This window comes from Danio aesculapii, chromosome 2 (genome assembly GCF_903798145.1).
Source record: "Danio aesculapii chromosome 2, fDanAes4.1, whole genome shotgun sequence".
Classification (NCBI taxonomy): Eukaryota; Metazoa; Chordata; class Actinopteri; order Cypriniformes; family Danionidae; genus Danio; species Danio aesculapii.
Genome location: NC_079436.1, coordinates 47759580 through 47776137, shown reverse-complemented (window position 1 = coordinate 47776137; position 16558 = coordinate 47759580). Strand labels below are relative to the sequence as shown.

General features: G+C 33.3%; 1 protein-coding gene across 1 annotated transcript in view; it reads left to right on the top strand.

Annotated features, from left to right (window-relative positions):
* The window catches only part of cul3a (cullin 3a), a 33268-nt gene extending 18683 nt beyond the window's left edge, over window positions 1-14585 (top strand). The window contains exons 5-16 of the mRNA XM_056481070.1: window positions 6-120; window positions 1386-1614; window positions 2398-2543; window positions 3231-3407; window positions 4937-5107; window positions 5185-5292; window positions 8975-9099; window positions 9803-9899; window positions 11341-11475; window positions 12340-12526; window positions 13701-13846; window positions 13945-14585. Of these exons, the coding sequence (XP_056337045.1) occupies window positions 6-120; window positions 1386-1614; window positions 2398-2543; window positions 3231-3407; window positions 4937-5107; window positions 5185-5292; window positions 8975-9099; window positions 9803-9899; window positions 11341-11475; window positions 12340-12526; window positions 13701-13846; window positions 13945-14076 (1768 nt within the window). The 3' untranslated portion in view covers window positions 14077-14585. The remainder of the gene's footprint in view (window positions 1-5; window positions 121-1385; window positions 1615-2397; window positions 2544-3230; window positions 3408-4936; window positions 5108-5184; window positions 5293-8974; window positions 9100-9802; window positions 9900-11340; window positions 11476-12339; window positions 12527-13700; window positions 13847-13944) is intronic.
* Window positions 14586-16558: the final 1973 nt, after the last annotated feature.

Genomic DNA, 16558 nt, shown 5'->3' with positions numbered 1-16558 from the left:
GGCAGGGGAGCCATCAGGAATGCCTGTCAGATGCTGATGGTTTTGGGATTAGAAGGTCGCTCGGTCTACGAGGAGGATTTTGAAATTCCGTTCTTAGACATGTCTGCTGAGTTCTTCCAGGTGGGCGATACTGTTATAGTGACTTTAATCTGTTTGTCATCGATTTGGAAATGACAAAATGTGACAATATGTTGGTGTTATATAATTAATATATTAAAATTAACCATTTTTTATTTTAATATATTTTCAAATCAAAGTTATGCATGTGATGACAGGTAGTTAAATTATTATTATTGGTCACTATTACTATTATTTCAACGTTTTATAACATTTATAGTTTTAACTAATTTTAATAATTGTTTTAACTACTGTTAAAGTAAATACAAATTACACCAGGGCGACTATCTGAAATAGTTTGTGTGTTTGTACTCGGTTTTGTAACATATTAGGACACAAATCTGTAGAATGACATGGGTATGACACAGGTAGTACAAGAAGATGGTGAAATATGAGGACATGTCTGATGCTGATGTCAGATTTTTTTTTTTATATATATAGTAAAACTGTACACAGTTTCCTGTGAGGGTTGGGTTTAGGGGTAGGGTGGGGTTAGGGCAATACAAAATACAGTTTGTACAGTAGAAAAATGATGGAAACCTATGTAATGTCCCTACAATTTAAAAACATGCGCACGCTTGTGTGTGTGTTTGTCTGTGTATATATGTATTTGCGTTTTCTCTTTCAGTTAAAAAAATGATTTAAGTTAATGTGCATGAAACTTATCATTCTAATATACTGTTTTGGTTTTTGTAATGAGTAATTGAATTTCTCTAGAGAAAAGAAACGTTACTGACCCTAAACTTTTGAACGTTAATGCAATTTGTGTAATATGTCAATTAAGTTAGAAATGGTATATATATATATATATATATATATATATATATATATATATATATATATATATATATATATATATAGATGGATGGATGGATGGATGGATGGATGTATATATCAAATGTATATAATTGTATATAATGTGTGTGTGTGTGTGTGTGTGTGTATATATATATATACACACACACACTCATCAATAAAATACATATTCATATTCTGACAAACGGCTTTCCACTTGTCATAACATTGAAAAAGCATAACTTAATGTATAAAAAGAATTAATTTACTGCACTTTTTTTTCTGGAATAAAAACCCATTTTTAAAAAATTGTTCTGGTTAGACGAGAGCATCAAAAATTAGTTAGTAAAAGTCAACTACTAACAAGAAAAACCTTCATTGTTCAGACCTGAATTGATCAAGTTTATTATTTATTATTCTCATTTATTATTGGCTGGTTGATTTGACTAAACTATCTTTGTGTTCCTGTGTAGATGGAAAGCCAAAAGTTCCTAGCAGAAAACAGTGCCAGTGTCTACATCAAGAAAGTAGAGGCTCGGATAAACGAAGAGATTGAGCGAGTGATGCACTGTCTGGATAAATCGACAGAGGAGCCCATCGTGAAGGTGGTGGAGAGAGAGCTCATCTCCAAACACATGAAGACCATCGTGGAGATGGAGAACTCGGGACTGGTCCACATGCTCAAGAATGGAAAAACAGAAGGTGAGCAGCCGCTTGTGCTTTTGGAGCAGTATCTATCCCGTATTGAAACCGGATTCTGACAGGTCATGGAATTTTGTGGAATTTTAAAAGGTCCATTCCAGACATAGAAAAAAATAAAAAATTCCTGATTTTCAAAGTCATAGAATATCATGGATTTGTGTTTAAATTTTAGTTTCCGTTTATCAAAATTTATTAGTGCTTGGCAAAGACTAATGGTGTTTAATCGTATCCAAAATATAACTTCGTTTTGGCATAATAAATGTGTGTGTATTATATTTATTATGTATATGTGATATGTACACACACATAGAAATAAAACTATACTAAAAAATTTGGTAGATAGATATTTAAATTTATATATAATTTGTGTAATAAACACACATATTTTATATCTAAATATTAATAAACATTTTCTCAAACATATGCGCGCATGTAATCCATTTTATAATCCATCTGTAATCCATTAGAATAGTTGTTTTTTTATTTTATGTATGTTTTTATTTTACCGTTGTTTTAATATTATATTATTATTTTAAGCACAACAAAAGCTTGTTTTTACGTTCAACAGATGTCATGGAAATTAAAGGCATAGTTCTGTCAAACATGAAAATGTACTCTGTATTTGGTTCAAAACATTATGATCTTCTTCCTTCTGTTGAACACAAAAGAAGTTATTTTGATGTCAGTGAATTAGATATTTGGCTTAAAGTGGGAACCATGTAAAAAGAATAATCTCTCCGTTATCTGTGCTCACTTTGTGTTTCACTTGTGTTTCTTTCTCAGACCTGGCATGCATGTATAAGTTATTTGGTCGAGTTCCTAATGGTCTGAAGACAATGTGTGAGTGCATGAGCTGGTACCTCAGAGAGCAGGGCAAAGCACTTGTTTCAGAGGAAGGAGAGGGGAAAAACCCTGTCGATTACATTCAGGTACACATTCACTAACATGAGGACTTGAAAGGCTGAAAAGAGGGGTATTGCACAAAAGCAAAATAAGAAATTACGTCATGATTTTTCAACATATCCTGGCTGAATTTAGCCTTGACACAGTTGCATGTAGGCAGGCTAAATGAAGTGATTGTGGAGACTTATTTTTTACTCCAGAGCAGGCTAACAAACAGGCAAATTCTTGGCCATTTACATATACTTTCCATTTAAAATGTATATGTTAAATTCTATTAGCAATTATTGTATATATGTTCATATTTATATATGGCTTTTCAGATTTCTGTATTGAGAGATAAGAGGGATAAAATTGTTAAACAAACTAAGCCAGGATATTTTAAACTAAGTCAAGCCAAGCTTTTTATGTTATCCTGACTTTTTAAAATTACAAACGAAAACAAAATTATTAAAAATACAGTTACAAGTATGTAAATGAATAAATGCATGTATATACAAAATATAAAGGTGTTAAAACAATGGTAAATTAATAGCAGGTGATACAAGTTTTATGGACAAAAGTTTCAGATCCGCTTCCTACAGAGACAATTCTTGCAACGCTTTCATAATTGCTTTTGTGCAATACTCCTTTGGTCTGATCTAGTCAAATCTGCTGGGGTTTAGCAGGTCAAACTTAATTATATCAGGATTGTGTTTTTCTTGTTGCTCATTCAGGGTTTGTTGGACTTAAAGTCGCGCTTTGACCGGTTCCTGCAGGAGTCTTTCAACAATGACAGGCTCTTTAAACAAACTATCGCTGGAGACTTTGAGTATTTCCTCAATCTTAACTCCAGATCGCCAGAGTATCTCTCGCTTTTCATCGATGACAAACTTAAGAAAGGAGTGAAGGGGGTAAGACATTTTCTGTAGATCATCTTTAGTTGAAAACTTTGTTTTAAAGTTGGTAAATTGGTATTTCTGAAATTGCCTAATAAACTATTTTGATTAGTTTATCCAGTAAAATTTGACATTGTTATGAATAGGAATTTTTTTTATTATTGTACAAACAAAGCAAACTAAAGTATGTTGTTATTAATGTAATTTAAAAAATGTTGTTCTTCGAAATGCAGTTAAAATGAAATCATGTTTAAAAGAAACCTTAATTACAAATGCTGCCTCAGCATTATTAAAGTGAAATAAAAAGATAAATCAAAATATTTAAGATAAAAATAATAATATATTACAAAAATAAATAATATAGTACAAAAGTGAAATATGTGTATAAAAAAGTTATTCACAGTTCAAATTAACTACTGTATTTGTACTGTTTTATTACTTTATTGCTAAATTATTCAAATAAAATTCTGACCTATTACTTGACACCTTATTATCACAGTGTTATAGTTGTAAAATAAAATATTAAATATTAAAATCATCTTTAACAGAAAACATAATTACAAATGTAGCCTTAGCATTATTGAATGTAAAATAAACAGCTGATTAAAATATTTAGGATGAAAGTAATAGATTATTCAAAATCATCAAGTGACAAATATATTACAAAAGCACATTAGGCATGGGACGATAACCGTTTTTAAGTTATACGGCGGTTTGGAAAAGTCAAGGTTTTAAAACCGCAAAAATTTTCTGATATACCGTTCCTAATGTATGTGTTGGATATTTAGTTATTTACAATTTTATTTATTTTTATTTCGTTTTTATTAGGACAACAGTATCTCCAACAGAAAAATTATCCAAAGATGCTGTTTAAATTGTGAAGAAATCTGTGTTTTTGTGCAGTTGAAGACAACAGAAGTCAAGGATTCATTTTAATTATTTAGACTGACATGTTTACTGTTACAAATAATTATAAATGTTTCTCAAAATAAAATATTTTGTGTTCAAAGGGGGAAAAAGGTGTTGTTTTTTACCCAGACATTTAAAAAGAGCATATATTAGAGCAGTAATCACAATACCGTTAAACCGTGGTATTTATCTAAGATTAAGGATATCATCAGGGTCCACTCTGGTAGCGTTCACTCGCAATTTAAATAAAATATAGTAATAGAGAAAACATGGCAAAAACTATTCTTAACTTAAACTAAATTTAATTATAAGCTAATGCTCAGCACAAATAAAAGATAACAAGTTATGCACAGTGCAAAATAAATACTATAATTATATTTTAATATTAAACAATTAAAAACAGACCTATTTATTTCTGACCTATTAATTCTGATACCTTGTAATCACATTGTTATAATTAATACATAAAATCTTGTTACATGGAAATTAAGTCACTTGAAAAAAATATATATTTATAGAAAGAAACATTAAAAACACGGACTGAACATCTTAAAATAATAATAAAATAATATCACAAATAATCTGCTAAAATTCCTCAATGATGCTAACACATGACTTTTCGTACTTGTGTTCAGCTGACAGAGCAAGAGGTGGAGTCCATCCTGGATAAGGCCATGGTTCTGTTCAGGTTCATGCAGGAGAAGGATGTGTTCGAACGTTACTACAAACAGCATCTGGCCAGAAGGCTTTTAACCAATAAGAGCGTTTCAGACGACTCTGAGAAAAATATGATCTCCAAACTAAAGGTGAACATCGTATCCCTCATCATCACTCTTATTCACTGGATTGCTCTGTGTCTAATGTAATATTTTCCCTCTCTCAGACCGAGTGCGGTTGTCAGTTCACCTCTAAGCTGGAGGGCATGTTTAGAGACATGAGCATTTCTAATACAACTATGGATGAATTCCGCCACCATCTGCAGACATCACAGGTGCGTGTGCGTGCACACACACACATAAATATACCAGGTTGACTTTTGCTGTTCTTAAGATAAGCTAATTATAGTTGCAGAGTCCTAAAAACAAATGTTTGCTAGTCACAATTGAGTAGTTCTTAGGGCTGTGCGATATGGGCAAAATAAACATATCACTGTTTTCTTGAACAATATTCAGAGATGTGATTCTTTCGTATAATATCCGGATATCCGTATTTTCCAAGCTCAATGGGGTGACCCCTGTAGTTTGCATAAATCTGATGTTTTTTGGGGGTTTTTGATGGGGGGATGTGTCATTGTGAGGTTCATCATCATTAAAGCAGACAACCTGATGGTTTGTCCCTTCAGAGTTTATCATTGTGCACAGAAGTAGTAACTGCTGCATTCCGGACATCGTTCAGGGATCTTGTAGATATACCTAGGCTATTGTGTATATCATTTAATGATATTATGTAGTCCTATAATGTGCACATATGACGAACCCGCTGGCAATATGCAAGCTTATGAAATCTTTTTAAATGCGTGCGGCTGCTGCACACTTTTTACGCACTGACCTTTGCATGTCACGACTATGTGCGCTCTATGTACAGTATACCTGTAGATAAAGCCAGGACACACATTTGTTATTATCCTCTGCAAGTCATCTATTCTTATGTCATTTATTTAGCACTGCTGCCAGGCACCTCAAATTTAATACCTGAAACTGTCGTAAGTTAAGATGATGCTACAAATTAAAAAAATTGATATTTTATAATTAATTAAAACTATTAAAAAGCAGGAACTACGCAGAAGTATAGGGAAAATGATAAACTCTTTTTTTTGCAATGTATGTTATTTTTTTCAGGGTGAAATGGTAAAGTATTTTAGGCTACTCAATTCAACTGGACTTAATATTTTAAGGCCTTTAAATGATTTAATGGCTTAAAATAGTTCCAATTGTTGACTAGTAGTTTATTTTTTTACATGGATTAAAGACTCGCCCAAATTACTGGAAAATTTACATTCTAATATTCATAATTATATATATATATATATATATATATATATATATATATATATATATATATATATATATATATATATATATATATATATATATATATATGTATATATATATATGTATATATATATATATATATATATATATATATATATATGTATATATATATGTATATATATATATGTATATATATATATATATATATATATATATATATATATATATATATATATATATATATATGTATATATATATATATATAATAAAAAAAAATATAATAAAATATTATATATATATATATATAATAAACAAAAAATAAAACTAATAATATATATATATATATATATATATATATATATATATATATATATATATATATATATATATATATATATATATATATATATTATTAGTTTTATTATTAGTTTTATTTTTTATTAATTAATTAATTTATTTTTTTTTTTGAAGGGGGTCTCATCTATCTTTCTTTTTTTTTTTTTTTCCTTCGGCTGATCACATACCTGAATATTGCAATTTCTATTTTAATCACGATTTTTTTTTCCACACACAGATTTACCTAGTAAATGTGTAATAAATAGTTTCTAGAATAGACCTATGGCAAAACAAATAAATTAGACTGATTGGGTTGATTTTGTAGGGTAGTGCATCTGCCCAAAATCTAAAAATCAACCTACAAGCATTGATAAATACAATAAAGAAAATTATCCAATTGAAACAAACAGTCTTGTATCGTTTTCTGTGTCTAACAGTATTCAGATACAATAATTTAATAATAAATATACAAATAATTCAACGCAATTATTCATTAATTACTCTTCATAAATTACACTTTAAAGTTACTCACAGTACAGTTTCTTGTGCCTGAATGCTTTTAAAATCATTATACAGTCAGAGACCTCAAAAGCACAATGACCAATTATAATACAGACTAATCATTGCAAATTTTGCGATGTGACTATTGTGAATGATCACATTGCGATATCAATGCTGAAACAATAAATTGTGCAGCCCTAATGCATAGATAAAAGACCTCTTTGTGATACTGCTGTGAAATAGCCCGTTCACTTATTGTGTGTTTTGCGCGCACAAGTCCATTATTTCTAATGAAGGCTCGCAGCTTGCGCGTGCATATTAAATGTGACGCTCTTGCGTATTCCATGCAAAGCTAGTTGAAAATGTCTCTTTTGAGACAAACTTTAAATTGAACTTTTTAGCATGCCGCACCGCAAGTCAAGTAACAAGAACTGAGCGATCAGCTTCATACTTCATATCAGGGTTTCTGCAGGGTCTTAAAAAGTCTTAAATTTACTGAAATATTAGGTTGTTGGTCTTAAATCTTTTTTTAAACGGGTCTTATTTTCCCATTTATGTATTGCTACCCAATCTGGCCAAAACCCATACAATCACTAACAATCATCTCAATAAATCTTTCAACTTTTTATTTAAAAAGGTAAATTTAAACTCTATTTATCATAATGGTTTAATTATTTTCCTTAAAATAACATTTGTTTAAAAGTTATACCTGTATTTACTGCTGAGGACACCAACCTGGACAGAATGTTGTGCATAGATTTAGTTTATTATAGTTTTTAAAACTTTTAAAACATTTGAATGGATACAAGTAGAGCTTGCTTGTTTTTATACAATAATTAATAATAATCAATTAAAATATTTTAGATTCTATTTCTTAGCTAAATATTTTAAAGTATTTTTGTATTATTAAATGTATTAAATAATATTTTTTTTGATGGGTCAAAAAAAATCTTTTCCATCTGGGCCATTCGAAAAATTAATTTGCTATTATCCCTTTATGAATCTAAAATTTCATTCATAATGGTCTTAAACATGTCTTAAAGTCTTAAATTTAACTCTGTGGAACCTGCAAAAACCCTGAATGTACACATTTCAGGTAGATTAATTACCTCAGAGAAACACAGAACACCCAAACACCCAGTGCTTTTTAATTTGCTCCATAAATAAAACTTATCGTAACTGCAGCAATCTTTGTTATAGATTATGCTCTGAGAAAAGGGTTGATCGTTGCCATCGACACGCTTCATGCTCTCCACAAGCTTTTAGATGCAATATATAAATGACTTACAATCACCCGGTTCTGCGATACATCAGCTTTCCAGTATCCAAAGAAATCCCACACCAGAGATGTTGACTTTTTTTGGCACAGAGTCCTCCTGTGCTGAACTTCATCCCTGTTTATGCAGTCTATTCAGTCTCGTGTTCTCGCGCACTGTGTTATGATTGGTTCAAATAGCATTCTGTGAGAAAATCGTGGTGTAAAGTGATCGTGCATCTCCAAATCGTGATTTCTATATGATTTCAATTAAACGCACAGCCCTAGTAGTTATTTTACTTTGTATTATATGTTGCAAAGTGAAAAATATTAATTTTAGGAAAATAGTTGCTTATAGAATTTAGCCTCATTTCTGGTGTTTATTCATGACTCATTGATTTTACATTTTATTATTGACAAACTGTAAGAAACCAATGTTAATAGGGCATCCTGATGATGAAGCTCTCTTTTTTTTTTTCTTTTGTATGGCTGATCATTTGGCTGCAAATGGTTTCTGTAAATGAAACAGTGCATTCCCTTTTGTACTTTCATGCTAATGCAGAAGTGTGTGTTTTGTCTTCATATTGCAGGTGTCTCTGTGTGGTGTTGACCTCACAGTGAGAGTTCTGACCACTGGTTACTGGCCCACACAGTCAGCCACTCCTAAATGCAACATCCCACCTTCCCCACGCCACGCATTCGAGGTCTTCAGAAGGTACCGCTCACCTCATACCACTTTTTTTGTACTTTTTATTCAGGCATCTAAAATATACAGTTGAAGTCAAAATTGTTAGCCACCCTTTGAATTTTTTTTTTCTTTTTTAATTATTTCACAAATAGATTATTTAACAGAGCAAGGAAGTTTTCACAGTATGTCTGATAATATTTTTTCTTCTGGAGAAAGTCTTATTAGTTTTATTTTGGCTAGATTAAAATCCGTTTTTAATTTTTTAAAAACCGTTTCAAGTTCAAAATTATTAGCCCCTTTAACCTATTTTTTTTCTATAGTCTACAGAACAATCTACAGTCTACAGAACCATCATTATACAATAAATTGCCTAATTACCCTAACCTGCCTAATTAACCTAGTTAAGCCTTTAAATGTCACTTTAAGCTGTATAGAAGTGTCTTGAAAAATATCTAGTCTAATATTATTTACTGTCATAATGGCAAAGATAAAATAAATCAGTTATTAGAAATGAGTTATTAAAACTTTTCTTTAGAAATGTGTTGAGAAAATCTTCTTTCCGTTAAACAGAAATTGGGGAAAAAATTAACGGGGGCTAATAATTCTGACTTCAACTGTATATTAAATATCATCTCACACACAAACATTTGTTTTAAATCTTGTAAGTAAATAAAGTGTTAGAGGTGTTGCCGCTTGTAGCTTGATTTCATGTGGTTTTGAACATGTGCAGGTTTTATTTGGCTAAGCACAGCGGCAGGCAACTCACACTCCAGCACCACATGGGTTCAGCAGATCTCAACGCCACCTTCTACGGCCCCATCAAGAAGGTACAAACAGAATAGTTTGTCATTGCATTAGATAGCATGTTTTAAATGTTGAAAGTCTTGTAATATGTTCTAATAGAAATGTTAATGCATAAATAAGAATTTCTATGAATTTTTTCATTATAAAATGGATTTCTAAATCTATGATTTGTAGTATTGTCAATCGGCTTTGTGTCAATCGCTACTGAAATTTTTCAAATGTCCATTTCCCGCTAACATTTGAGCATTGTTGAGTGCATTCATCATTCATTCAGAATGACCAAACATTGCTGATTGGCCATTGTGTTCAGTATTAGGCAGCCGATGACTAGGGCCTGACGGAATCTGCTGACATTTTTTGCTATTTCTGCGCAGAATTGTGTTAAAAATCTGCGGATTTATGCGGAACCATTTTAGGAGCATCATAACTAAAACTTTAATATATGATATAAAAAGTAATGCCTTTTTAACTTTTATTTAATGTTTACAATGCAAATCCAATTAGATCTCATTTGGTAAACAAAGCAAGTGTCTCGTATAATATCTCTACTAAAAGACAGAAAAATATTACCTTACAAACTGTATTGTAAATAAATCATATGAATATTTTCATATTAGTCAATAATATTACTGTAATTAATTTAAAAACAGAATAAATATAAATTTACACACATTTACACTAGTAAATAAACTGAATCAATGATGGGGTAAAAATATGTGGAAATCTGCGGAATTCTGCGCAAACAGATTCCGTGTGGGCCTACCAATGACCCAACACTGATTATGCGTATTGAATTGGGCCAACGAGCTCCGACGTTAACTCAACGGGGGCATCGTGTGGAACGCACCAAACCAGCTAGCCAGACTGACTGACCCCAATAGCCGACTGTCAGCTTTGTGTGTCCCGGGCCTGATCTTTAAGGGATAATTCACTGAAAATGAAAATTTACTCAGAATGTACTCATCCCAAAGTGGTTACGAACCCTAATGTGTTTCATTATTCTGATATATGGTATGACTTGAGAAGATGTTTTTAAGAAAGCTGGAAACCTACAACCATTGATTTCCATAGTAGGAAGAACAAATACTGTGGAAGTCATTGTTACTAGTTTCCTTTGTGTCAACAAACAGAAGTACATTCAAACAGGTTTGGAGTAAGTGAAGGATGAGTAAAAGAGGACAGAGTTTTCAATTTTGGGTGAACTATCCCTTTAAAACAGTTTTAAATCAGAATTAGCAGTTGTTGTAAAGGTCACTATAAATGATTTCTTATATTACAAAAGTGTTTTTAAAACATGAAGTGTCCTCATGATTTTTATTCAAAACACTCCTCTCTCCATCTTTGCTCTTCCTCATTGGTTGAACTGTCATGATTACAACCTGTACATCTCATGAGATCCACCAGTGGTGCATTTTTTTTACAGTTCGAAAATGTTTACACTGTAAATGTCTCTTTCTCTTTCAGGAGGACGGTTCGGATGTTGGTGTCGGCGGTGCTTTATTAACAGGCTCAAACACACGGAAGCACATTCTGCAGGTGTCGACCTTCCAGATGACCATCCTCATGCTCTTCAACAACCGAGAGAAGTTCACATTTGAGGTAAAAACCATCCGCCTGTTCCCCTTTGTTTACAAGGGTTAGTTCACTCAAAAATTTAAAGAGGACCTATTATGCAAAAATCTCTTTTATAAGGGGTTTATAAGGGTTTGTAAAGAGTTTAAACATGGTTTAAAATGTATTGGTTCTATAATTTATAATTACACTCGATAAAAACAGTCTGCAAAAACTTTGATTGACATTCTCCGTTTGTACGCATTATCAGAGGGGGAAAGCCCCGCCCATCAGTGACAATCTCTTCCTCATTAGCATAGGACATTAGTCTTGTTTTTCAATCTGACACTATGCTGACACCCAAGCATTTGTAGCTCCGCCCTCTTTTCAAAACATTGCTGGGAGCACAATCTCGTTTGAATTTAAAGCGACAATCACCAAAATGGCACAATTAAGATCAAAAGGGGCAGTTTCAAAGAGTTATCAAACATTATTTTTGGGGAATGTTGAGCTGAAACTTCACAAACACACTCTAGGGACATCAGAAACTTATTTTACATCTCATTAAAAGGGGCATAACAGGTGCCCTTTAAAACTTGGATGAGGATTTAATAAGAAAAGGCCTCTGAAATGTCAAATATGTCTTTAAATTCTGTCATCGAAATCTATTTGACTTATTTTCTTCTGCTGAATGCAAAAGAAGATATTTTGTAAAATGCTGATTGCAACATCATACTATGGAAGTGGATGAGTCCCAGCAACCAGCATTCTTCTAAATATCTTCTTTTGTGTTCAAATGAAGAAAAGCTCAAAGGTTTAACACCGAGTAAATGATGAGGTCAATTAGATTTTTGGGTGAACTATCCCCTTTATCCTTTCAAACAATCAACCTGGTTGATCTGTGACCCTCAGGAGATCCAGCAGGAGACTGATATCCCCGAGCGTGAGCTGGTCCGGGCCCTGCAGTCGCTGGCTTGTGGAAAACCCACACAGAGAGTCCTCACGAAAGAGCCCAAGAGTAAAGAGATCGAGAGCGGCCACGTGTTTACAGTCAACGACCAGTTTACCTCCAAACTGCACAGAGTCAAAATACAAACAGGTACTGGGCCACAAGAGGGCGCCACTGACTCAGAGTGAAGAGATCTTAAACAGCAATAGTCTGAAATAATGAATCACTTCATTTAAAAAGGGCACTTATATGCATTATTAAATTCCTAAATATATTAACGTCTCCTTTTTGGTTCAGTAAAAAGCTCCATAGAATGAGATTGATTATAAACATAACCTCCCTTTGTAATCATAGAAAAGAATGGTCCTTCACTAGAGATTATTTTACTATTTTAACTTGATTAAATGTTTATATCTTTTCTTTTTTATTCATTTTAAACCTGTTTTACCACATTTTAATCTGTTTTTAGTCATTTTGTTCATTTGTTGTTTTTATTTCTTTTACCTGTTTTTTATTCTGTGTTTTCAAAGCACTTTGATTTACCATTGTGTATGAAATTTGCTATACAGTGGTCCCTCGCGATAGCGTGGTTCATTTTTCATGGCCTCGCAGTTTCGCAGATTTTTTTTATAGTTCAATTTGACGTGTTTTTTTTTCTACAGCGTATTGTGTTCAGCATCCTGATTCGCGCATTGTGTTCTGCGTCCTGACTGGCTGTAGACTATTGTCAATCAATATCTGCTGTACAGTACAGAATGTGTTCAGTTGTCAAATTTACATAAATCTTTGATCTCTAGCAGTGTGACTCTGAAGTGCTGTACTGTACGTTTACAAGTTTTCTCTTCACAATGTTGCCAAAACGTTCTGCATGGTCAAAGGCGCCTGCGGTAACATGTTATGCGGCTGTAGGGCGCCGTTACGGAAGTAAAGAAATGAAGATCAAATAGTTTTGATCGTTTGTTTCATTCTCTAGTAAGTGCTGTTCAAATTCGAGATACAGACAGAACTGTTTTATAAATGTATATTATTTATAGTATTAGTATGTTGTTATTATATACATGCATACATGCAGCATGTTTATGAATGTCATATGTAAATTACTTTTCTTGTAATTAATTTTTTAAAGAAATTATTCGGCTTCATTTAGATTTTCTTTTCCCTTATTTTCTTCTTTTCAGCATGTTGCCTTTTTATCTGTTTCTCTCCTTTTTTTCATATAATATTTACATTTTAAATTTCCGCTTAAATTTTACACAAAAAATGTTCTTATAACATAATCTCAAATTCAATAAAGTTTGAACTTAAATGTTTATATTTGTTTCAGTTGCTGCTAAGCAAGGCGAGTCGGACCCCGAGCGTAAAGAGACGCGGCAGAAAGTAGACGATGACAGAAAACATGAAATCGAGGCTGCCATCGTCCGCATCATGAAGTCCAGGAAGAAAATGCAGCACAACGTACTGGTAGCGGAGGTGAGCCTGTCGTGTTTTTACGTCTATTTTGTTATTATTAAGTTTTAAAAATGGTACCTGCAAATTCTTAATGATCACTTTTGGTTGTTTACTATCAGGTGACCCAGCAGCTGAGGGCGCGTTTCTTGCCAAGCCCGGTGGTTATTAAAAAGCGCATTGAAGGACTAATAGAAAGAGAGTATTTGGCCCGGACGCCGGAGGATCGTAAAGTCTACACCTATGTGGCATAGTGGATCACATGTCTGCACAAGGAGACAAGGAGCGAGCAACATAAAGACAGGAAAAATGACAAAAAAAAAAAGATTCTGGACTGCTCTTCGCATGGACTGACTGGGAAGTTTCTTTTAACTAAAGATGAACTCTGGGTAGCGGACTTCGCTTAAAAACAAAAAGCAAACCGAGAAATCGTAAAGCATTCGATCGGGGAAAATAATCAGGAGGCAGAATAAGAAATCCATAATTGTGTTGTAGATTCTTTTTAATTAGATCACTCCCACTCTTATGAAAACCTCAGCTTATGAATGGATCCAGCTTTCAGTCTTCTCACCGTTTTACCCTCGTAGAGATCAAAAACGAAAAAGAATCCCTTGGGAAAATGTGAATGCACTGCACATGTTGTTGTTGTTTTTTTTTCAATACTGTATAAAAGGCAAAATTATTAAAAACCCTAACAAAACAGCCAAAACGTGGCTACGGAAATAAGGCGGAAAACGTTCAATAAAAAATGTTGATATTGAAACGCTTGCTGATTTTGATTTATTTAGTTTTGGGTAACATCGAGTTGTGGAGTTGAAACGGATGTCGAACATGTCAATATAATTTAATTCTTGGTTTATTAAAGTCTGCATGAACCGGAAGCTGCGACCGTTTTTTTTTTTGTGACGCAGTTCCTAGAGAAACTGAATATTAATTGAGACAACAGTGGGTGTGGCTTGTTTTTTTCTACTACAAGCTGATTGGATGTAATAAAGTAGGCATTTCATTCTGAAAGAAAGGAAAATGGTTTGGGGAGAGTTATTACAACCTAACAGACACCTCCGTTTCTGTTTTTGTCATAGCGCTGTTAAAACTTACAGTTGGAGGGTCGTGGTTAAGTATGATATATACAGTAGATATCGCATACGGACCAATCAATAGCGCCGCCACATTTGTACAGTGCTCCCAGCACAGAAGTCATTCAAGTGCACTAGTCAAGACTAAAGCAAGTCTGAAGATGCTGGACTTTTGCGCTGTGTACGAGTGTAGTAACGTGCAAACAAAGAAAACAGCAAAAAGACAGAACATTTCGTAGGTAAGATTTCCTTTTTGTATGTTACGAAATTTTGTGCTACGAACGTTATTGATGATGCTACAGTCTCTTACTGCACTGACCATAAGGCAAAGTAGCATCAACTCACACTAAATACTAAGCTTATGCTAGTTTTGTTGAATAAAATCAGCAAACAATGTAACTGAAATATGACAACAAGATGCTGCGGTGCCAGAAACTTGTATTATTATCGGCTAATTCAAGTAACGGCTAGTTTTTGAAGTAACTTGTAAGGGTGCCTGATAACATAACAGTGCCTGCACCTCAATGTGCATACTCTCCACCCTAAATTATGGAATATTATAACTGTTATATACAGGGCCTAATTTGTGTCGGAACAAGCACCGGCACCTCTAAAATATCATCCAGCATCTCATTTTATCGATCCCCCTCTTCACACGCATCAAACCAACACATCCACACTTCACACTCTTCACTTCAGTACGCTACTGTTCCCACATCCCCATGGCCCCCAATACCCCCCCTCCCTCCCTCCTCTGGTAACATGTCGGATCTGTTACTCCGGTTCGTTCGGTGAACTTGCAATTTAACGATTGTTAAGTGTGACATCACGTGAAGCAGCTTCCTGGTCCAAGCGCTCTATCAAACTGTATGTGGAGATTCAACAAATGGTAATAATAAATATTTACAAAGCGATGTGTTAATTTTGAAAATCACGATTGCAATATATATATCCATGCCTAATACCAGATGGCAAAAAAATTATGAATTTTTTACTAAGTTGTTAAAATTTTGGTATTCATGATGCAGCAAGCCGAGAGACTGTTGTGTACACCATGTATTTTATATAAAATTCACTTTAATGTGTGATATGTGTGACTAAAAAGTTGTCATAAACGAATATTTTCTCTATTCAAGTAGCGGCTTGAACCTGGAAACAGTATTCCATACATTACCGATATTTCACGACTTTACAAGCGGAGACCATTTAGATCAGAAAAGTGGATGTGCACATTAAGATGCAGGGATATCAATAGTTCACACGAGTCATTCATAATAGAGATTCATTCACAAACGAATCGCTTCCTCAGTTAGAATTAGAAGTGAAAGCAGGAGAGGGGGTGTGTTTCAGGACATGGATTAGATCAAATTTAAGAGGAAGAGAGGATAATATATTTCCATGCACACAAACACACTCTCTTTGTCGGCAATGCCCGTGCGGTCTTTTTTTTTTTTTTTTTTTTTTTTTTTTTTTTTTTCAGCAGTTATTTATTTATTTTAAAAAATTTGCATACTGACCACCTTGAAAACTCCTGATTGTAGATATATTTGTAAATGTTTACATATCTATGGCCAGTCCTCCGCTACACCTTGGTCCCACATTCATTTCAAAGGAGTGCTACCCTGTACTAATATAGTGGCTCTATTGACGCATTCCTTCC